The sequence below is a fragment of the Nematocida major genome, assembly GCF_021653875.1.
Source record: "Nematocida major strain JUm2507 chromosome Unknown 2439, whole genome shotgun sequence".
NCBI lineage: Eukaryota > Fungi > Microsporidia > Nematocida > Nematocida major.
In genome coordinates this window covers 51,586-72,989 of record NW_025952945.1, presented here as the reverse complement: position 1 = coordinate 72,989, position 21,404 = coordinate 51,586, and the positions used below count along the sequence as shown (strand labels likewise).

At 47.6% G+C, this 21,404-nt stretch overlaps 11 protein-coding genes across 11 annotated transcripts; 9 read left to right on the top strand and 2 right to left on the bottom strand.

Moving 5' to 3' along the window:
- NEMAJ01_1714 (uncharacterized protein) lies at positions 1–1,152 on the top strand (the record flags this gene model as incomplete). Its single annotated transcript, XM_047915552.1, has 1 exon — positions 1–1,152. A coding segment is annotated over one exon (1,152 nt), but the record flags the coding sequence as incomplete, so codon positions are not given.
- Positions 1,153–1,701: 549 nt separating this feature from the next.
- Positions 1,702–5,112, top strand: NEMAJ01_1713 (structural maintenance of chromosome 4; the record flags this gene model as incomplete). Its single annotated transcript, XM_047915551.1, has 1 exon — positions 1,702–5,112. The coding sequence occupies one exon, from the start codon at positions 1,702–1,704 to the stop codon at positions 5,110–5,112; it is 3,411 nt and encodes a 1,136-aa protein (XP_047771508.1).
- A 317-nt stretch (positions 5,113–5,429) lies between these two features.
- On the bottom strand, positions 5,430–7,553 carry NEMAJ01_1712 (uncharacterized protein; the record flags this gene model as incomplete). Its single annotated transcript, XM_047915550.1, has 1 exon — positions 5,430–7,553. One exon carries the CDS (start codon positions 7,551–7,553, stop codon positions 5,430–5,432), a length of 2,124 nt encoding a protein of 707 aa, XP_047771507.1.
- An 18-nt stretch (positions 7,554–7,571) lies between these two features.
- Positions 7,572–8,537, bottom strand: NEMAJ01_1711 (3'(2'), 5'-bisphosphate nucleotidase; the record flags this gene model as incomplete). Its single annotated transcript, XM_047915549.1, has 1 exon — positions 7,572–8,537. One exon carries the CDS (start codon positions 8,535–8,537, stop codon positions 7,572–7,574), a length of 966 nt encoding a protein of 321 aa, XP_047771506.1.
- Positions 8,538–9,136: 599 nt separating this feature from the next.
- Positions 9,137–10,075, top strand: NEMAJ01_1710 (uncharacterized protein; the record flags this gene model as incomplete). The annotated part of the gene is made up of 1 exon (XM_047915548.1): positions 9,137–10,075. One exon carries the CDS (start codon positions 9,137–9,139, stop codon positions 10,073–10,075), a length of 939 nt encoding a protein of 312 aa, XP_047771505.1.
- An 861-nt stretch (positions 10,076–10,936) lies between these two features.
- NEMAJ01_1709 (uncharacterized protein) lies at positions 10,937–12,391 on the top strand (the record flags this gene model as incomplete). Its single annotated transcript, XM_047915547.1, has 1 exon — positions 10,937–12,391. The coding sequence occupies one exon, from the start codon at positions 10,937–10,939 to the stop codon at positions 12,389–12,391; it is 1,455 nt and encodes a 484-aa protein (XP_047771504.1).
- A 766-nt stretch (positions 12,392–13,157) lies between these two features.
- On the top strand, positions 13,158–13,760 carry NEMAJ01_1708 (uncharacterized protein; the record flags this gene model as incomplete). The annotated part of the gene is made up of 1 exon (XM_047915546.1): positions 13,158–13,760. The coding sequence occupies one exon, from the start codon at positions 13,158–13,160 to the stop codon at positions 13,758–13,760; it is 603 nt and encodes a 200-aa protein (XP_047771503.1).
- A 343-nt stretch (positions 13,761–14,103) lies between these two features.
- NEMAJ01_1707 (uncharacterized protein) lies at positions 14,104–14,736 on the top strand (the record flags this gene model as incomplete). The annotated part of the gene is made up of 1 exon (XM_047915545.1): positions 14,104–14,736. One exon carries the CDS (start codon positions 14,104–14,106, stop codon positions 14,734–14,736), a length of 633 nt encoding a protein of 210 aa, XP_047771502.1.
- An 895-nt stretch (positions 14,737–15,631) lies between these two features.
- On the top strand, positions 15,632–16,654 carry NEMAJ01_1706 (uncharacterized protein; the record flags this gene model as incomplete). The annotated part of the gene is made up of 1 exon (XM_047915544.1): positions 15,632–16,654. One exon carries the CDS (start codon positions 15,632–15,634, stop codon positions 16,652–16,654), a length of 1,023 nt encoding a protein of 340 aa, XP_047771501.1.
- Positions 16,655–18,729: 2,075 nt separating this feature from the next.
- Positions 18,730–20,277, top strand: NEMAJ01_1705 (replication factor C subunit 1; the record flags this gene model as incomplete). The annotated part of the gene is made up of 1 exon (XM_047915543.1): positions 18,730–20,277. The coding sequence occupies one exon, from the start codon at positions 18,730–18,732 to the stop codon at positions 20,275–20,277; it is 1,548 nt and encodes a 515-aa protein (XP_047771500.1).
- Positions 20,278–20,820: 543 nt separating this feature from the next.
- Positions 20,821–21,402, top strand: NEMAJ01_1704 (uncharacterized protein; the record flags this gene model as incomplete). Its single annotated transcript, XM_047915542.1, has 1 exon — positions 20,821–21,402. One exon carries the CDS (start codon positions 20,821–20,823, stop codon positions 21,400–21,402), a length of 582 nt encoding a protein of 193 aa, XP_047771499.1.
- Between the last annotated feature and the right edge of the window lie 2 nt (positions 21,403–21,404).

Here is a 21,404-nt window from a genome sequence, read left to right as displayed (position 1 = left end):
CAGAGATTTTCCATAGACAAAAAAGCGCTTCTAATGAACGTGCAAAGAATAGTGTGCGAGATATGCTCTATAGAAGAAAACCAAGATTTTTCTAAGAGAGACCCGGTTATAAACTCGATTTTGCAAATTCTGGAGAACGCTATGTACACCGACATTGCAAAAATGGCCATTCCTATACAGACCCTAAAGTCTTTTCCATCGAACCTCTCCCTCTTTCTGCAGATCATTGCCAGCGACGGACCGTCGCCCATTGTCGCAACCCACACTGGATATGTCAAAAACCCGAATTTGAAAAAGATGTTCAAAAACGTGCAGCTTGTCTCAAGAAAGATAGAATCTCTGATAGCCCAGAACAATAGCATAGAAGGCTTTGCATACTTAGAGGCGAATAGTATGCTGCAGAGTTTGTGCATCTCTGTTGCAGATCTCAGGAACGAGCTCTGCATCTTTGCCATGCCCAGCCCAGAGCAAAACAGGGGCAGGATGGGCGAGTTCATCGGCAAGTTCTTTATCCAGGCAATTGAGGAAATCCTAAGAGACTGTCACATCACAAACTCCACCTTAAACGAGGGCATATTTTTGGAGAGCGTCCACTCGCAGGAGCCCTACAGAATGTCGATCATCAAATCGACAGCCATCCTTAGCTACCTCAGAGACCCAAGAAATGCGTTTGAAATCGAAAGATCCATAAGACAAAGCATCGGCATGCCGGACCAGCACACCTTTTCTTGGATACATTCGCGCGAATACCAAGAAATCCACGCAAGACTCTGCGCGGCCCTGGATGAACTGAACGTGTTTTTCTGCAGCGGCCTGCACAACCCCAGTGCCCACGAAAAAATGAACACACATGGCAGAATGGGTCTTGAATACTTGAAGCAGGTCCGCTGCATGTATGTAATAGACCCTATGTGCAGCCAGAGCAACTGTCTAGGCAATATACATCCCGGCATGATTTTTTTAATATGGCTCACCAGCTCTCTTACTATAAGAATTTCCGAGGGCTTCAACAAGCTAGAGCTGCTGAAAGATGAAAAAGAAGTTCTATACACATACGCTCTCGGCAGCTTGAAAAGGCAGGTTTTTGAAGAGTTTATACATGAGCAAGCACTATACGCGTATGCACAGCCACAATATGATGTGGTTCCATAGCTCGCTTTCCTGGTCACATAGGCTTGCGGCGCCCTCTCTGCTTGAAGCCAGAACTCCGAGTATACGCAAATGCGTCTGCTTGCGCTTTCTGCAGGGCTTTGCCTTTCTAGCTGCAGGGCCTCGCAGAAAGCGCAAGCAGCCTCTATGGGAAGAAATAAACAGATACTTTGTTTGCGCACAGGCCAATTACAAACATGCTCTAAGGCCCAGGCCTCTCTTCTGTCGCACTGCATCTCCGGTTTCAGCAGGAATTTACTGCTGGGCATGCACACATTCTTCTGCATTCTGCCCACGCGTGCAAAGCACTGCGTTCGCCCTTTCAGAGCTTGGCGCCCGTGCAGAGTCTGAACATAAAGTTTCGGGTCTGGGCGTGCGCACACAAAAAGCAGATGAAACACATATGCGGCTTTTCTGAGAAGAGCCTCTGTCTATTCGGGCTGTAAACCCAGAGAAAACGGTTTGGTTTTTGCAGGCTTTCTCTGGGCACTTGCAGGACACGTGTGCACGCGGGATTTTCTATTTATATGAAGAAGCAAGAATATTTTTTCAATGGAGCAGAAAGAAAGGCAGCTGTACATAGAAAGGATTATAGTGGACAACTTCAAAAGCTATAAGGGAGTGCACACAATAGGCCCATTTGGAAAAAGGTTCAACACTGTGGTGGGCCCGAACGGATCAGGAAAAAGCAATGTCATTGATGCGATTCTGTTTGTGCTGGGGTTCAAGGCCAAGAAGCTGCGGCACTCACGGGCCGAGGACCTGATACACTCTGGAGAGCCCAAGCCTAGCAAAGCCTCTGTCACCATAGAAATGGTGGACGAGCAGGGCGTTCCGCTGAGCATCTCGCGCACTGTGGCAAAGGCCGGGAAAAGCACGTACTCTGTGAATGGCGCAGTTTCTGCGCAGGAAAGCATAACAGAGCTAATGAAGGAGCACAACGTGGATCTGGTGAACAACCGGTTTATGATACTCCAAGGGGAGATAGAAAGCATCTCCAATATGAAGCCAAAGGGCGCTGGGGAAACCGTGGGCCTTGTGGAGTACCTGGAGGAGATCATAGGCACAAATGTGTACATAGAGGCCATAAAAAAGGCGGAGAACGACGCCAGGCTGTCGACCGAGGTGGCTGACAGGTACCGGGCAGAATACCAGTTTGTGGAGAAGGAGGTGGCATACTTAGAGCCCAAGGCGGAGGCAGCTAAGTCGAAAATAGGGAGCCATCTCGCGGCCATGCGCAAGCGGCTGGAGATAATCGAGGAGGAAAGGAAAGAGGCTGCCGACGCAGAGGAGCAGGCGTCTGCTGAGAAGGCAGCTGCGGAAGGCGAGATAAAGAGCGCGCGCACCAAGAAGGAGGAGATGCTGAAGGGCCAGAAAGAGGCAGAGGCCGAGGAAGAAGGCGCGAAGGGGCAGTTCAGGGCGGCCGAGGGGGTGTACCTGCACGCAAAGGGCGCTTACGAGGCCATTGACATCCAGAACCAGCGCGCCCAGGAGATGAAAAAGATCTACGGGGCAAAGATAGAGGCGCTGAGATCTGAGATAGAGACGATGCAGGAGGCGCGCGCCAGGCAGAAGGCAAAAAGAAAGGAGAGCGAAGAAGAGCGGGTTGAAAACGAGCAAAAAATAGCGCGGAGCCTGCAGGAAAGGGAAGAGCTGAGCGCGGAGGTTGCAAAGGCCGAGGAGAGAATGCAGGGCGAGGAAAAGCTGCAGCTGGAGGCCGCGCAGAAAGAGCTGCTTGGCCACATGAAGGCGTCTAAGGCCGTGAAAGACCTTCTGCGGGAAAAAAGAAAAGAGCGAGAAGTTGCTGAGGAGGCACTGGAGCGGATAAAGAAAGAGGCAGAAGAGGCCCCCTTGGAAATAGAAAGGGCAAAGGAGAAGGCGTGCGCATACAGCCCAGAGAAGCACGAAAAGGCTCTGGCAAGGGTGGGCGAGCTTCTCAAGGTGAAGGAAGAAACGGTGATAGAGCTTAGAAAGAGGGAGGCCCTGCTGAGCGACGTAAAAAACGAAATGAAAACATCGGACATAACCGACAAGCTGACCAGCCACCTGCAGAGCATAGAGGGGTACCACGGAAGAATCAAAGAGCTCGGGTCAATTCCAGACAAGTACACAATGGCGCTCTCTGCTGTCGCAAAGGGGTCGGTGAACAACCTCGTAGTGGACACGACAAAAGTGGCGGAAGCGTGCCTGGACATCATAAAAGAGAAAAGGCTGGGCAGGCACACAATCCTTGTGCTGGACAGGATAGCAGGCGTAAAGCCGTCGACCGAGTGCAACCGGCTGCTCGACAAGGTAAAGTGCAAGGACGTTTACAAAAGATGTTTCTACCACATACTGGGCGACACTCTTGTGGTGAACAATATGGAGGCCGCAATGAAGAGGGCGTTTTCTCCGGATAGGCCAAAGGTGGTCACTCTTGACGGAAAGGTGATTGACAGAAGCGGGCTAATGAGCGGAGGCGCGGTGCGGCCCGTTGCACTCTCCGAGAAAAGGCCGAAAAAAGACGTTGGTAGAGAGCTCAAAGAGTGCCAGGAGGCGTGCAGAGAGGCGGAAGAGGGCCTGGCCACTGTAGAGGCGGCCTTGGAGAAGGCCAGAAACCGGCTGGAAAAAGAGGCTGCCCACAAGAGCAGCAAGGAGAAGCTCAGCCTGGAAATAAAAATCCTCACGGAAAGACTGAGAAAAAGCCAGGAGGAAATGAAAAAAGTGCCCAGCCTCAGCAAAGCGCACGCAAAGGCAAAGAAGGAGGAGGCTGCCTTGGAAAAGGAAATAGAAGGATTTCGGGCGAAAGAGGCAGAAATGGAGGAGAGAGTAAAGGCGCTGCAGGAACGGCTGGACGAGCTCGGAGGGGCCTCGTACAAGATGACGAAGGCGCGCGTGGAGGGCCTGGACGAGCAGATTTTCACGCTGCGCCAAAGAAACGGGCAGCTGCAGAAGGTCTTCAAAGAGCCGGTGGTGTGCCCGCTGGAGAAAGAACGCGCTTTGGAAGAGGCAGTCGAAAAGTGCAGCAGACTCTCTCTGGTTCCGGCGGAGAAGGAGAGAGCGTGCATGGAGGAGGCAGAGAAGGAGCTGCGCGGAGTCAGAATAAGAATGGACAGCGCCGCCGAAAAGAGGCTGGCCCTGCAGAGAGAAATAGACGTGCACAGGATCAAGGAGGCCGAGGCAGGCGGCGCACTCGCAGCCGCTGAAGAGAAGTGCGGGCTTTCAAGAGCGAAAAATGTCCAGCTGCAGAAAGAAAAAGAGTGTCTTGGCGTGCAGAAAGAGGCAATACTGGGCCGGCTTGGAGAGCACAGAGAGGGCATATCTGCAGACAGCCACGTAAGAGACATGAACCCCGACGAGGTAGAGAGCGAGATGCAGGTGTACCTTGCCTACCAGGAGAAGAAGGCGCAGTGCGCCAGAGAGGAGGAGCGCCTGAGCGGCAGAGAGAAAGAGGAGAGAAGCGCAAAGAACTATCTGGCCCAGCTGAAGGAGGAGCGCGGGAACAAGTTTACGTCCAGCATACGGAAAATCAACCAAGACCTGAAGAGAATATACAGCATGCTTACTTTTGGAGGGGACGCGGAAATAGAGCCGGTTGACTATCTGGACCCGTTCTCGGAGGGGGTTGTGATGAGCGTGATGCCTCCCAGAAAGAGCTGGAAGAGCATCTCGCACTTGAGCGGAGGAGAAAGAACGCTTGCCTCCCTGTCCCTGATATTTGCGCTGCACGAGTACCACCCAAACAGCTTCTACGTTATGGACGAGATAGATGCAGCCCTGGACTACAAAAACGTGGGAATTGTCGGGCAGTTTATACAGGAGAAGTCAAAGAGCTGCCAGTTTTTGGTGATCAGCCTGCGCGAAAACATGTACGAGCTTGCAGATGTGTTTATAGGGGTGTATAGGCCCGCAGAGACTACGCTGACGCTAGCAGTAAACACTGCTGCAGTGCGTGCTGAGGCGCCGCCAGCAACCGGCCTTTAAAGGGCCTGCGCGCTGCTTTTAAATATGAATAAAAAGCGCCCTGGATTTTGGCTTGTTTTTGGACTTGCTGCCGGATTGTGCGCCAGCAAGCCTTTTGCACCTGGGAAAGAGAAGAAGCATCAAGCCGTAGGGCCTGGGTATATTGGTTTGCACCGTTTTATTTAATATGCTACATTCAGAAAAGGCATTTCAATGCTGCATAGGTAGAACCGTGCACTTTCTGTGGCGCCGCAGCAAGACTCCGATCGCCCCAAAGGCGCCTAGCAGTGCAGCGCCAGCAAGGAATATCAGAGTTCACAGACTAAAAAGCACAGGCGCTAAGTTCTTGCGGCTTCGGTGGGTTTTTTCTCCTGGGGCCTTTCCCTCTTTACGTTGTATTGAACGGCTGCCTCTTTTTTATATATTGCATACTGGTTTCTTAGCCGATTGCCAGAATTTCTCAACTGGCTACGAATCTCCTGGCAAGACATAGGCGCGTTATTTTCCGTCTGGGGTAGGGGTCCATAGCTAGGTTGGGGCATTTTTTCGGGCAGTTTTTTCTTTATGTATTCAATTAGCTTTTCTCTTTCTGCAATGGACTGTGTGTCTGTGAGGTTGCTAACTGCGCCGGGCTGTCGGCACTTCAGCATCTCAAAGGGGTCAAGCCGCGTAGAGTCTTTTACCAGCAAGTTGTTCATATATTCCTCTCTTTTCATGGAAACAGTTCCCAGGAGCTCGTTGTTGAGAGTCTGCCGAATGGACAGCTTCAAAAGCAGGTTCCTTGCCACACCCATATCAAGCAAGGGGGACTCACCTTCAACCTTCTGCTTTGCAAAGCAGGACGTATACTCTGGCACAGTCATTATTTCCTCCGTCAGAAGATCAACCTCCGAGCGCACCAGCTCAATCTGCATTAAGTGCTGCTGCAAGGTAATATACTCGCCCTTTGTAATAAACTCAAGCGCCTCACTGGTAATCATGTCCATCTGCTGTCTGAAGTGCTCGTTAAGATTTGCGTGTGCTCCCTTCGGCTTTATAGCTTCGATTCTCTTCAAAATATTCGTGTATTTTACTTCCCTCGTGCTCTTTACTAACTCAATGTTTATAAACCGAGCCCATGCCATGTTAAGAATATGCATCGCCATTTTAGGAGAGGGCGCAAACGTGTTTGGGTGGAACACAAGCATCTTGTTCTTGTTGGTGAAAGAAAAATTTATGTCCAAAATGTGCGAAAGCAGTTCCATGTTCGCGTTTTCTCTGGACTGTGCCATTTTTAGAAGCGCAATTAGCTGGGACTTATAATATGAAGTGGTATTTCTAGTGCTTCTAAAAATCATCTGGTCTTTGTCAAACTCATACGCCAGCACGGCTATTACGTTGCGCAGAGCCATGTATGCAGAGTTGCTAAGCATCCGCTCAATCAAATTTAGCTGTATAGTGTACGTCTGCTCAACCAGCTCCATATACTTGTTTATGCTGAAAGACTTGCCTAGGTCAAGATCCATTAACAAGTCTTCTATCTGCCGGCTCAGAGCAACGTGGGACGTCCTGAGGGTTTTTGCGCTATCCTCGTTGAAGTTGTTTATCGGCACGCTTTTCCCGATAGGGTTTTTGTACAGAATTTGATAGTTGACGACATTTTGCAGATGCTGCTGCAAGAAGTGAAAGCCTGGGTTCTCCTCTTGTTTCGACACCATGATGTCTTTGAACCTCCTCAAATTCAGCACGTCTCCTCCCAGCGTGGAAAAGGGAAGACTTAGGTTGCTAGTGTTGTTTGAAGCTATAACATGCTCACTTGGGTTCACCCTCTGGTCTTCACTGCATATAGAAGCTGACGGGAGCTCCTGAAGCATCCGGTATGTTGACGAGTATGTTTTGTCTACGGTTGTAGCTCGCTTGACAATGTCAACGATCATGTGCAGCTGGCTTATTGGGGGCGTCCACTTGAACTTCAGGCCTGAGAAATCAGACTCGGACTTGAATTTGTCGTAATATATGTTATTAATTTCCGTTTTGGTCTCCTTAAAAACATTGCGAGCAAGATAGTCGCCTTTCGAATCTGCCAAGCACATTCTTATTGTTCTCGAGGTCCCGCGTATAATATCCATTATGTGCATGTATTGCTTTCTCAAGTCGAGGTTGTGGTGGCCTTCCTGGGGCCCGCACCCTCTTATCCCATGCATGGGCTTTCTGAGCTTGGAATACTCGTAGCCTCTTCGGTCAAAAATAATCTGGTTTCGCAAAGCCATCTCGGTCGCATCTACGCCTTTATAGTATATGTTTGAAATTTCTCGGTCCGCCTGTCTAATCTCGTTCGCCAAGTCCATGTAAACGTTCCTGTGCTCATTCATCCGGTTCAAGCACGTGTTCAATGCAGTGTCTGAGTCCAAGCTGTCTATATGCCCTGGCAGAAGCGAAAGTATTCCGAATCCTATCATCTTGAGTGCGTATAGAAAATTCATGCACAAAAATATTCTACTCTATATCAAATCCTTCAGCAATCCTATTGATATGCGATGAAAAAAAGAAGAGTGCGACGCCAAAACACCATACTCTGTCGGGACGCATGGGTCCAGCGATTTCCCGTGCAAATCAGTGACCACAGAAAGGTCATTCATGTCCACGCCTGCACAGTGGTCCCACAGTTTTTCGCATATTCTTGTGCTGGGCGCCCTTAAAAAGATGTCCATTTGCTGCGTGGCCACATACGCGTACTTTCCCTGCCCGTCTATTCTGTGCACAGTAATCGGGTACATTTCCTGCATTCTCTTCAAGTACTCCTCCACTATGCTGCTGGAATGAGAGCCTTCTGCCGACACGCACACATGCAGGGACAGGGTGTTCTCGAACTCGCTGTATGTCTGCTCAAATGTGCTTCCAAGGCGGCACGTTTTCACCCGCTTTCTGTGCGGATATCCCGAGAGCCCTGCCCCGCCCATGCTGCACTTATAGTATATCTGCCCCTCTTTAGGGCATGCTATAATCGAAAACAAAACAGCGCCCCGATGAACACACGAAGCAACAACAGAGTATGACCTCGCGCTGACAAATCCCTTCGTGCCGTCGATGGGGTCTAGCACCACACAAACGTCTTGGGGGTCTATACCCGAATGAACGACTGCTTTAATGCGGCTTCCCTCGAGTGAAATCCCGCTTTCGCGCAGGAAGTTTTGGATGTACACATACTCCGGCGTATCCCCGCTGCAGGACTCGAGTGTCTGCAGCGTCTCCCTATAGAACGCATTGTCCTCCTCCTCAGAAAGAATAGTGACCGGCCACTCTCTAAGCATATGGCAGAACAGAATCTGTATGGCCACGTCGTATAGGCTGACAACAGACATGTCTGCCTTCAGAACCGAGCTCACAAGCGGGGCATTTTTGGTCAGATGCGCCGAATAGCACACTGCCTTCATAACTGTTCTAAAAAGGCCTTCAATGTTCTCCATCCCAGAGTGCAAATATTTTACTTTGCATTTATGCAGTATTGACGAGCTTACAAAGCGTTGAAAACAAGACGCGAGCGAACTCTACTACCCTCTGCATGGGCCAGCTTTTGCGCCCACAGTAAGTCTCTGCGCTCTGCCATAAAATGCAGCCGCACTTGCCCTATCCCAGGATAAACACGAGCAAAGCCCGCACAGAAAGAAAGAGGTTAATGTATAAATGTTTCTAGAATCAGGTCATCAACTCTTATAAAATGGCCGATGGTTTTATCCTAGTGAGTAATGTACGGCGTAGCTCTATGTCTACGCAGAGATCCAAGGGTAAAATAAAAATGAAAATTTATACATTCTGAAATAAAAATACAAAAGACACTGGCGCGGAACAGGCAGGGAAAGCCGGCTCTGCGTGCTTAGATGCACTTTTGTGGGATTTTACACGTAATCTGCATTTTTTCGCTGGGCTGCTTCCAAGCAGCTTTTGTTTGGTAAAATCACGCGGCACCCGTGTGCAGTGCTTTTGTTTGTTTGCATAAACAAGTAAATTGATCAAACAATTTAATATATCACAAAATTGCTATAATAGACTCCATTTCTGAGCCAGCATGCCCAGAAACAGAAACGCAGTCTCGGTTCCAGCAAACATACACGCCCAACTTAAGAATAAGCAGAGTTTTGATGCGTTCACCCACATTGACTCGTCGCAAATCATGCATTTGGAAAGCCTCGACCAAAGCGACCTGCGTACAGACCACACTGCTCGTCTGATTCAACTGCTTACAGAGGTCAAGAGCTTAACACAAACAGAATGGGAAAACTACTTGACAGAAAACATAGAGAAAATATTCAACTATGGGCTGAATGAAAGCATTTTCTCCCATATGTACATGATGAGCAGCGAGATCAGGAAAGCCTCGTTCAAGCATATAGTGTCGGAGGTTCTGACCAATCCAAACTACAAGACTACATATTTGAAATCTCTGGAGAATGACAATGATTATATCGCAGATCCCGAAGAGGTCCTACAAAGGATGCTTATTATTTTGTTCCCGGAAGATAATGACTCAAAGATTTTCACTTTTGCGCCAGCCAAGGATGCCCCCGTAATACTTGAGTTCGCTTTGGCACCAAAAACCCACAAAAACAATGCGATCCCCCGCACAATAAGCCTATATAGCCAACTGGACCCCTCTACCTCCAACGCGCAGGAGCAGCCACTCATACCAAAAAAGTCCCCGGATGCCATTCGTTGGGAGTATCTGTTTCTGCTTAAACGGGCCCACCACCCAACCGCGCTCCAGATAGTACGCAACAAGCAGCCACCCATAGAAACTCAGCAGGTTGAAATTCAAATGCAAACTGAGGAAGCTCCCAGATCTAGGATTAGTCCTACCTTGAGGAAGGTGTTCATTTGGTTACCAATCGGGTTATTGGTTGTCGTTTTTGTTAGTTGTGTCGGCTTACTTTTATGGTCCATCATTTCCGATGAAAGCGTCTTCTCTGTTTTCAATAGTAATCCTGCACTCAAAGCAAACCGTGTCTGATGCCTGGCCCAGACAAAACACCACGTAAAGCCATGCAAGCGCTTCTGTGCTTTGGGTTTCCCAAAGACACAAGCTAAGAACTTTTGGGCTCCCTGGAGATGCCAACGTGAGTGCACTGCCAGGGCATTGAAGGCACTGAAGATTCCTATGGAAGGAAAAACAAAATCCGAGCGTTTTAAAGGAGAAGAGCGTGCAATGGTTGCGACTTGCATCTCCCATCCTATGGGTGGCGTTCTACTGCATGAAAGACATTGAGCTTGGCTAGTCTTCTGCATCTACAGTGCCGCACCCTCGTAAAAAGCAACTCTAAATTTGCAAGCTGTCTGCGCTACAAAAGAGAAGCGCAAGTAGAAGACAGCATGGAATGCATTAATGCCGGAAATACAAATAAATGGCATCTTTGTTCAAGCACGCACAGACACTCACAAACAGAAAAAACGCGTTTATTTTTAAATACATTTTCTAGCGAAGACTTCTTTTTTGCACTGTATGTGTGCACACAGGCTGGAGCTGCATATTTTCATCTAGGCAAGTCTGTTTGAAAGCGGTTGAACTGCTGCAAATGCAAGTGGATATCGCATGCCCGGCCTTCCAAAACGAGGGATATGTCCCTGTGTGTCCGTTCTTGCAGTTGCTGGAGTCAGAGCGGCGAAGTGATGCGTTCGTGGAGTTCGGCGCTTTCTTATTCCCCTGCACAGTAACACATGTTTATGGGGGATGGGCTTTGTGTTTTCGACGCCCTGCAGGCCTTCCATCCCCGAAAACACGCTGAGACTTTACTTCACTGTGTTTGTTTTCCTGGGATAAGAAACAAGACTGAAACCCTGGCCAAAGTATTTAAGCAGCCAGGCTGTTGCTTTCATGCGAGTGCAACTCATTTTATATCTATTTCTTGTCCAGTGCGTGGTGGGCGAGACATACAACACGTGCCGTGTAGATGCTCCTGCCTTCGGGTACTCTATTACCAAATACTACAGGGACAAGTGCATACACTGCCAAAGCATAACCCCAAAGATAGCCAAGATTGTCCATTCGATAGAAAAGGCGTCGCTTCCAATAAACCTATACAACGTAGACACGGCAGCATGCCACGACGAAACCGCAGACATAGAGTCTATTCCCACAATTGTAGTGCACAAGGACAACAAGCAGCTGCTGAAGTTTTCTGGCGACATGCCATACGAGAAAATAGTCGACCTCCTCGTGAGCAAAACCGACCTGAAGAAGAGCGTGTTTGAGCCTGAAGTGCCGGTTCCCAAGGAGCTGCTCACCCTGACAAAGCACGACTTCCTTTCAACATTCAACGGGCCATGGATCGTGTACTTCAGCAACGAGCACGACAGCGTTATTGAAGACATTCTCCTGGAGACGTACAAGTCGTTCAATGGAGAGATAAAAATAGCGAGGTACATTGGCACAGACCAGGAAATAATCGCAGGGCGCTACTACATATACGACTTCCCGGGGCTGCTTGTGATGTACGACGGAATACTAATGAGATACAATGGAGAAATGACAATGTCTGCGTTCCACGAATTCTGCAGCAGGCTGGTTGAGCCCAGCTTTAAAGATATCACTGCAGATGAGCTCGTGGGAATTACACAGCCCACATTTGTGGTCTTCTACTCCGACGTGGTCCTGGCAAACAGAACATTCCGAAGAATCTCGCACGACCTCAAAATGAACGCGTCAACATACAAGATGAAAATAGAGGCTGCAGAGTCTGCCGAGCCCATACTCAGGCTGGCAGTGTTCAAAAACGGAACAAAGTTCTACTACGATGGAGACATAAACAATGAAGGGGATATCAGAGAATGGCTGTTCCACGCCCACTTCCCGAACATCTCCAAGCTAGGCATGGACAACTTCTACTCGATCTTCCACGGGCTAAAGCCTGTTGCCGGCATTGTAACAGACGGAAACAACAAAGACCTGGACGTGTTCGAAGAAATTGCGCTTGAACATAACAGGGGAGCTTCCTCGTCCCCATACGTGTTTACTTTTGTGGATAAGCTGGAGTATCCAAAATTCACTGAGACAAACTTTGGCACTCTTGGGCGCAGCTCCCTAATTGTTTTCTTCGACCCCGAGAAGCAGATGTTCTATGGAAGAAAGAAAAAGCCAGCAGAGTCTATTAAAGCCTACTTCGAAACTCAGTTGGCCCAGTACAAAGAGGGAACCCTTCCAAAATATGTTAAAGAAAAGCCTGTTTCGTACAAGATGGTGGCTGCAGGTGTTTGCGCGCTGGCAGTTGCAGGCGGTTTGATGAAGCTCTTTGTTTCCTCAAATAAGAAGCAGATGAGTTCTTTAGAATAAAATATTACATTTGCACAACTATATATCTAGGCCGGCCCGAATCGGCAGCGCTGAGAGCCAGATACACGCACAGCGCCTGCCTCTATTTGCAAAATGCAGGCACATTTTTGTTTTTTCACTCGCACACACACCTCCGCACGCACGAAGCATCCAGACAGGCTCAAACGCCTCCACGCGCCTATATAGGCAAGCCCGTGACACTTTGGCGACGTACTTGTAGGATCTCTCATGGTGTAGTGGTTATCATTCTCGCTTGTCACGCGGGGGACCAGGGTTCGACTCCCTGTGAGAGAGTTTCCTTTTGCCAGCACGCCGGGCTGCGCTTGCGCGCTGTCTTCTGTTGCGCAAACGCGCTTTTTCTTTGCGCAGAAGAAACACGCTTTTAGCGCTTGGTTCTCGCACTTTGTGAAAAACCATTTTGCAAACTTGCTCTCTATGAAAAACCAAAAAAAGCCAGCCAGCGTGTTTGTGCGTAGAAAAATGCATTCCGGCCAAAACGCAGCCACAAGCAGGCGTTGCCGCCGAAAGGCTTTGCAGCGCGCAGGAATGCTAAATTGGAGTTGCAGCATTGGTGCCCGCTCGCAGCATGCATAAACAGCCCGTGCAAAACTGCGCAAGCATTGCTTTTGAGCTGTTTTTTTGGCATTTTCGAACGAATGGGGAAATCAGCATTTGTTTGCTTTGATACAATCACTTTCTTTCATAAGATTAATGATATCGTTTTGGCTCTAGAAGTATTTCTATCCGGAGGCGGGCGCGTCTACCAATGAAAACGTTCACACAAAACCAGCTTCTACACGGTGCCTTTGCCCTTTTCTGTGCGCTCTGCTTGCTCGGGCCGGTGGCGGCAGCAGGCGAGTCTCTTTTGCAAGGCTCCAGTTTGTGTGCAGCCAAAACTCTGACAAACAGCTCTGCTCTGGAAAACATAACGGAGGGAATACTGATGTGGGAAGTCCGCATAGCTCTTCTGGCTTCCCAGCAGGAAGGGCTGCGCGGCCCCATGTGCATCCCCCGCAAAGAAGCCCTGGGCACGTGCATATACAGAATGCGCATGCAAATGAACGAGATAATCGACCTGCATACGATTCTTATAAGGGAGCAGAGAAAACCCTCCATATGCAACGGCCTAGAAACACATATACGGAACCAGGTAAATGAAAGGATTAAACATCTAACGCAGCTTAAACTGCTTGAGCATGCACATCGCAACAAAAGTCTGCACCCACAGGCCGGCGAAGCGCTTGTTCTCTCTTGGGCCACAGCCGCCTATAGCGCAACACAGGAAAACAGCGAGGCGTGCATACAAAAACTGTGCGCGTTCTTGAATCTATTCATTAATGACTCGATGCTGGGAATGGCTATATGCTAGCCTCCGAGCACTGCATTTGCGCGAGCTGCACTCCTGAGCGCAAAGCTGTATTGCGCCATGCTATGCTATGTGCTGGAAAAATAAATGCTCGTACTTGGCCTTTTTTTCACAGACTAGGAAATGGCCTTCTGACTAAAGCCAGCGCTGTGCAAACAAAAACATTGAGTATTTCTTTCAAGAGGTTAGAATGTGCATTTTTATTAGAGCCGCCTTGATTTTTAAATTCAAAAATAGCCAAAAACACGTTTTATTACATGTGCACAATAAAAAATTGCTGATTTTGACAGAAGCAATAAAATCTACTATGTATTTAAGCATGCAAAAATTGAATAAAAACTAATTTATGGCACGCGCTTTTGTTTTCTCTATTCGAAATCTAGTATGCCTTTTTCTCATAGCTATACCCTTGGCATCCAAAGCAAACAATATTCGAGAAATAGAATTTCTGTTAGCACGCATTGAAAGAAAATGCCGTGAACACATAAGTGTGAAAAAACATCTGCAGGAAGCCCGCATGACGATGGAAAGGCCTTTCCCCAGTGAGAGCCATACCTGTCCGATATCTCTGAAGACGTGCATGATTGCAGCATCATACCAGGCCGCCTTAACAAAGATTAAGCACATATTCAACACGTTTTTAAAAAGGCCTCTTCTGCCGTGCACAGAACTGTGGAATGAGCTTCTCACCCTTGAGCTTCTGTGTGCGGATGTGGCAATTGTGCATGTGTTGAAAGCCCAGGCCAATTATCTCAAAGAGGGCGCAAAAACCACGGGTCCGGCTGAAACTGCGCGCATTTCTTCTTTTGTGATAGAAAATGCAAGGACCCGCTTGATGAAAATGTGCGAAATAATGCTTACGCTGGGCAATGAAATAGAAATCCAAATGGTTAACGACACTCCATTCAAAGTCATCCGAGACATGGATGCCGGGCATTCAGAGAATTCAAACTCTTCGTGTGTGCCCACGCCCCAATAAGCGCGTGCAGCTTATTCTCTGTATGCCAAAAAACGCGCATGTCTTTGTTTCAAGGCCCAGCACTTCAGTCAAGGGCTTGGCACCGTTCCAGTAGAGTATTCTCTGCGCCGCTATTTCTGCCCCTTCGCTGCTAAATCTTGCTTTCTGCGTGTATGCCGGCTGCCCACTTTCGGCGTACTATTCATGTTAAATGTCGAAATGATTGGAGGCGCACGGCAGAGGGCGTAGGACAGGCAAAAAGGCCAAAGCTAGGCGAATGTCTTGTGCGCCTAGGGTCTGTATAGGCAGGCGGGAAATATGCACTTGTGCCTGTGGCAAAGCAAAGAGAGGAAAATAAAGAGAAAAAAGCACATTGAAATGGAAAGTCTATCACAGGCGCACGCCCGGCCTTCAGCACATTAATATTCATCTGGATGTTTTTGGCATTTAAATAATAATGTCGCAAATTCGGGGCATGTAAGTGTGCTTGTCTAAAGCTAGTTCCAGTAAAGATTTATTAGCCTTTGGAGAACCCCGACTGTCGATAATCGATTGACTTGATACCATGTTCTTCTTATTTCTTTGCATCTGAAATTGAATTTGCTCGCGTATTTATGCCTTTTTAATCACTTTAGTGATATACAATTTCATCGCATCCATATCAAAAAGTCCATCGTGATCTTGGCCGTCTCCGATCGTGTGGTAATTCCAAGAATTCACCACAAATAATAAAAGCAAACAGAGCTGTGCGCTTTATTTCTTGTGCTTGGGCGCTGGGAAAGCTGTGCTGCCATCATATCTGACACGCGCATGTGTTGGGGTCTATTTGATTTGGGATATCTAAAACACTCGATTGATAAGAGTGTTTTGTTATCAGGCTGTAAAATTATATATATGCAAATATTTTTTATATCTCATGAGAGGGAAAATATGGATGATGATAGTAGTAGGAATTATATATGCATGTTATGTAGCTGAAATAAGTGCCGGAGCTTCAGAAAGCAAGCCAGAACATGAAAAAGCTAAGGATCTAGAAAAGCAGCTGGCGAAAAAACATTACGACCCGAAGCTAGATATGCAGGCGGGTGACAGAATTGGAACCCTTATAATTAAGATACTGCATGCCGCGTGGTCGCCTCAAGTGATCAGAGACGTAGCATCTAAAATCGAAAGTAGCGCAAGGGGTGGCTGTAATTCTGCGATTTCCGCATATGCAGAGGCTTCCAAGCAATTGTATGACCTAAGAATACCTGCTACAAACGAAAGACTTTGGATTCAATATGCAGAAGAATCTGTAATAAACAAAGGGAAGAACGACTTTATCGCAGATAGGCGGGCAAGGATGGATAGAGTTGTCGAATGTGGTCATAATACTAAAACAACCAATCCTGATTCCATGATGATGACCCAAATAAAATTGGAGTTCTATCTCCCTTGTTATTTAGACGAAATACATGAGGTGTCTACGGATGTGTGCAAACCCCCTAAGCATCCGGAATTTTACATGCACAAAGCCATACAATCCCTGAGTGAACATGTTATGGAAGCAGTTGAAAGAAACACCAACCAAAGTGTGAAGGCCCAGGGACAGCGCATGCGCTCGGTTTGGAAGGATGCATCTAAAAAATTGGCAGAGCAGGTTTTTCTTTGTAAAGAAAAATCTTCTTGGTATGATTTGAAATATTCCAACATTATTCCGCAACTTAAAGAAGACTTGAAGCCTATATATAGCAAAAGCTGCTTTGCGGATATTTCTGATCCTGATTGTGGTGTAGAAGAAGAAAAAACCTACAAATTATACACTGAATGCATGAATAACTTTGTCGATATGTTTGAACTGGTTCTTACTAATGATCCCGTGCTGCACATTAGTACAAAATATGAATATTTATACATTTTTACGAAGTCGCTGGTTCTTGGGCTAGGGATGAATGCCTAAGCATTAGCTAATGCGCACTTTCCTATACGAGTAGTGTTAACTAGTTATACGAGTAGTACTTAAAGCAAAATAAAATACACTCAAGCAAGTTGAATGCCTATGTGAAAAATATGTTTTCTTTACGCACCATGGCCAATGCTTGCACTTTTGGCTACAGCGCATCTATAGTGATCAGCCAGATTATACAGAAGCTGTTTAAGCTTGGCGCATTTGTATTATGCGCGCGGCAGTTATAGGATGCGTCCGGCTTGCTTTAAAGAACTACGTGTGCCCATTTGTTGATTCTGACTCATTGCAGGATTTATTCCAGTTATGTTTTTTTGAATATGCAGCTTTTTTTCTTGCTTGCCAGAGAATAAATGCCTCTACTGGAGCCTCTCTTTTCTATGGCATAGCGCATTTGTATGTGCAGATTTTTGGTGAAGCCATCAGAATTGCTCGGCTCAGTGCGAGATGTATTTCTTAGATTTCCTAGGTGCATATCTTCGTGCACTATCGAGGCAGGAGTACCGGAGCATCCCATGCTAACTGCCTGAAGCTTGCGTATATTTAGTCCCTGTATAGCACTAAGCATGGCTGCAGGTGCGAACAAAAGCAAAGCCACTATGGCCCCTGCCTTTTTCGTATCTCTGTTTTCTTTTGGAAATAAATGGCTCTTGTTGCGCTTTATGGTATGTTCCAGACTGCTGGCTCATTTATTTGCACTATTGCGGTTGCTGTCCCTCTAACTACAATAAAATTTGGCAAAAGCATGTGTTTTCTGCTGCACTGCATCTACAGCAATATTTAAACTCTGCAAAAACAATTTGTAGAGTTTTTTCTTTGCATTTTTTGTTCTTGCTGTCTGGAAAGCCTCGCATAAAGGCTGATCGCGTATTTTGCGCAGCATGCATGCCACCCCACTTGCAGGCCCATATAAAAAGTGTATGCGCATTCGAGCTGTTTTGTGCATTTACAGCGTCGCAAAAAGTGCCCCCAATTTTTATGTGGGCCTGCACTCTGCATTTGGGCGTTAGAGCAGAAATGGCATTGTTCAAGTGCGCCCAGCTAGATTCTGCATTTTTAAATCAAAAAACGGACTTTATATGCGCAGAAAACTGGAGATTATGGTCGCCCGCACACTATTTATGTGGGCAAATCGCGCGCAAACATTTTGTTCCAAAAATCAATGAGAATATATTTGATTTATGTGCTGTTTATTCTGACAGCGTTTGCTCTAAAAAGCGAGCTGGTCTGGAGCAACCCAAAAACATTGGATGAGCCGGGCCCGGATACTTCACAGAACGACACAGTGCAGCACATTGAGTACTAGATATAGCATTATGCATGGGGAAATGAGGTTGTGCATAGCATGCGCAGCGCCGAAAGAGCGCTTATGTGCGCACCAAAAGACACATCATGCGACAGAGCTATATAGGTAGAAAAGCTACTCTGCATAATTGAATGCATGGACAGCATAAGAGAAATAATAAAGAAAGCGCAAGCACTGTTTTCTTAGAGAAAAGCCTGTGTAGCGGGGAAACCCCTGAAAACGCAATGTGCTCTGGCTAGTGCTAGAACTGCAACAAAAGTGGAGGAGAAGCGTTTTTGGAGTCTCTTCTCTGGAAAAAAGCTGAGCCCGGCCTGCACAAAAGTTCAAACAGCGCCAAAATGTGGTCAAGCTTGTCTGCACAGGCCAGCACTTTGGCTTATTTTAAAACAAGGTTGGCCTATTTAACATTGCGCTGTTGCGCTGCACTGCCCATGCCGGTCGAGGGCTATCTATGTGGGTATGCGGCCAATGGAAAAATGCATATAAATGCCGATTTGTTATGCGGCTGGCGTGTGTGCCCTTTTAGAGTGCGGCATGCTTAGGGCGCAGCACGCAAAAGAGGCTGCACAGCATGCTGATAGCGCGCAGAGCCCAGAAAACCCCGCATTGCAAGAGCCCGCAGGCAGAGAATGCGCCTACAGCTTGCAGAAAGCATACAGAAGCAACGGCGCAAGGCCAGATACAGCAGCTGCGCCGTGTGTACGCGCTCTAAAAGAAGCGCTTTCTCTGCTGGATATATATACGCAGCGAATATTTCTTTTTTATGAAGAGGAAAGAAAACACTCTCCCGTTTGAAGGGCAGACGTTTGTAGTCACAGGGACAACAAACACGCCAAGAAATGACTTAGTCAATAGAATACGAGAGTTAGGGGGGAAAGTTACGCTGAGCGTGTCTGGCACAACCAGCTACCTAGTAGTGGGCAGCGAGCCGGGCCCTGCCAAGGTAAAGAAGGCCGCGGCAAACAAGACCCGAATACTCACCGAAGAGGAGTTTATAAACATAAGCAAAGACCACGTGGTGACACCAGCAGAGGTGAAGAGAAGCAAGCCTGCGCAAACTAGGAGCGCGTCCAAGGAAAGATGGACAGAAAAGTACCAGCCCAAAAAATCAAGCGACATACTAGGAAACAGGCAAAGCATAGCCGCCTTAAAGGAGTTTATGTCGCAGCGAGATCTTACGCCGGTGCTTATTTCAGGCACATCAGGCATAGGAAAAACGCTCTCAATATACCTTGTTGCCAAAGAGCTAGGCATAAGCGTGGTAGAGTACAATGGGGCCGACTGCCGGAACAAACAGGAAATGTCGGTCATAAAGAGTCTGTCCACGCAAAAATCGCTTACTTGCAATGCAGCTTTGCACAGCAAGAAGATCATTCTTTTGGAGGAAATAGAAAACATGGGGGCAAGCGACAGAGGGGGGCTGCAGGAGATGCTAGATCTGTTTAAAAAAAGCAAGACGCCCATCGTGCTAACAGTGAACGACAAGTCCAGCCAAAACATCAAGACAATTCTTACGAAGTGCAAAGCCATATCATACAGCAAAATAGACAGCAGGCAGATTGCCGGACATCTCAAGAAAATAGCAGAGGCTGAGGGAATAGGAGTGCCCGAGAATACGCTGCTGCAGATAGCCATAACCGCGTGCGGGGATGTGCGGTATGCAACGAACATGCTGCAATACCTTAGCAAGAAGCCCAGCATATCCATGAACGACATAAAGGTGATGAGCAAGCACAGCACAAGCGACAATCTGTTCGACATCACAAAAGAGATATTCCAGCCCAACAACACGCCAGCGCAGAAGATAAACTTTTTCTTCCAGGAGACCGCGTTTGCGCTGCTTATGGTGTTTGAAAACTACCTGGGGGGCGGCTCAGTGCAGGAGATCGCCGCCAATGCAGACTCGCTTAGTGCTGCGGAGGTGCTCTCCACTCGCATGATTGAGAAAGACGAAAAAAGGCTTTTTCCCGTGGCTGCATACTACACAACAGTGCGCCCCAAGCTGCGCCTGGCCGCCAGAGTCATGTTCAGCAGACAGCTGGGAATGGGCTCAACAATAAGCGCAAGCAAGAAAAAGCTAGGCAAAATACTAGCAGGGTCGCAAGAGAGGGGCGCCCAGGGGGGCTGGTCTGTTATATACGAGCTGTACTGTATAATGAAAATGCTCAGCAGGGAGGCTCCGCCCGCAGAAATGCTCCCATACATACAAGCGCTCAAAATAGACAAGAATATTCTGCAAGTGCTCAGCGACGTGACAGGAGTTAAGCTAAAGCCAGGAAAGCTGCCTCTTTTGAAAGTGCCAAAAGAGTAATCAGAAGTGCACAGCAAGGCATGTGTGGGCTTATGGGGCCAGCCACGGCGCTGGAAGAGTAGTGTAGCCTGGATTTGTGCGTGGAAGGTCCAGATATTAGACTCACAAAAGCAGCGCATGTTTTACTGCAAGAGAAAACACATATATGTAACAGAATGGGCGCAAAGCTGCAGAATGGCAGTTCCGTCTATTTCCATGCAAAGGCAGAGATTTATGCTGTAGCGTGGGCACAATCCTTCTGAGCCGTGGGCAGAAAAAGCAAGCTGCTTCACAAAGTCTGGCACATCCGTTTGGGCTGAAACTCCCCTGCGGCTGCGCCAAAACAAAAGCTTCAGAAGCGGCCTTTTCCCTCCAGCGGCGCTTTAGAGTTGGGCTCGACAAACCAAAAACTGCCTCTTACTCAGGGATATAGGCCTGGCATGCGCGTAAATAAATAAGTAATTGTTTTATTTCAAGCGCCGAAAGACTTGGGGCCGCAAACTACCCCGTATCTATAGTGTGTATTACCATTTAAAACTAAATAGATGGAAATGTTTTACATTCATGAAGAAGTTCGCGAAGAAAACAAAGACCCAGGAAGAATATCTGCAGGAGGTAGAATCTATAAACTACAAGACCTCGCTGGAGGCGCAGAAGACGCTAAACTCCATATTCCGAACAACCGACAAGACCATGCAGATGATATGCCAGCAACGGGAAAGGCTTGAGGCAATAAGAGAAGAGTCCAACCTGGTGCACAGCAACTTGGAGAAAGGCAACACATTGGCGGTTAAGATGAAGAGGGCAGGAAAGCTTATAGTAATCGGGGACAAAATAGGAGATGAAATAAAAGGCATTTTCAAGACAAAGTCCAAGCCCAGCAACACCTACACCCCCAGCACGCCGCCAGACATGGCCCCCTTGGAGCCGTACGAGCCCACCACACTGGAGGAGCACCCGACAGAGCAAAGCACAAACAGTGTCCTTGTGAATATAAGAAATGGGCTTAGGAGTCTAAAGAGCAAGCTTGCAGTGCAGCAAAAGGAGATAGACAACCAGATGCCCCTTATTAAAGACATAACAGACACAAACACAAAGTCCACAGAGAGCGCCAGCAAAGTCATGAATAAGTTGAGAAAAATATAGCC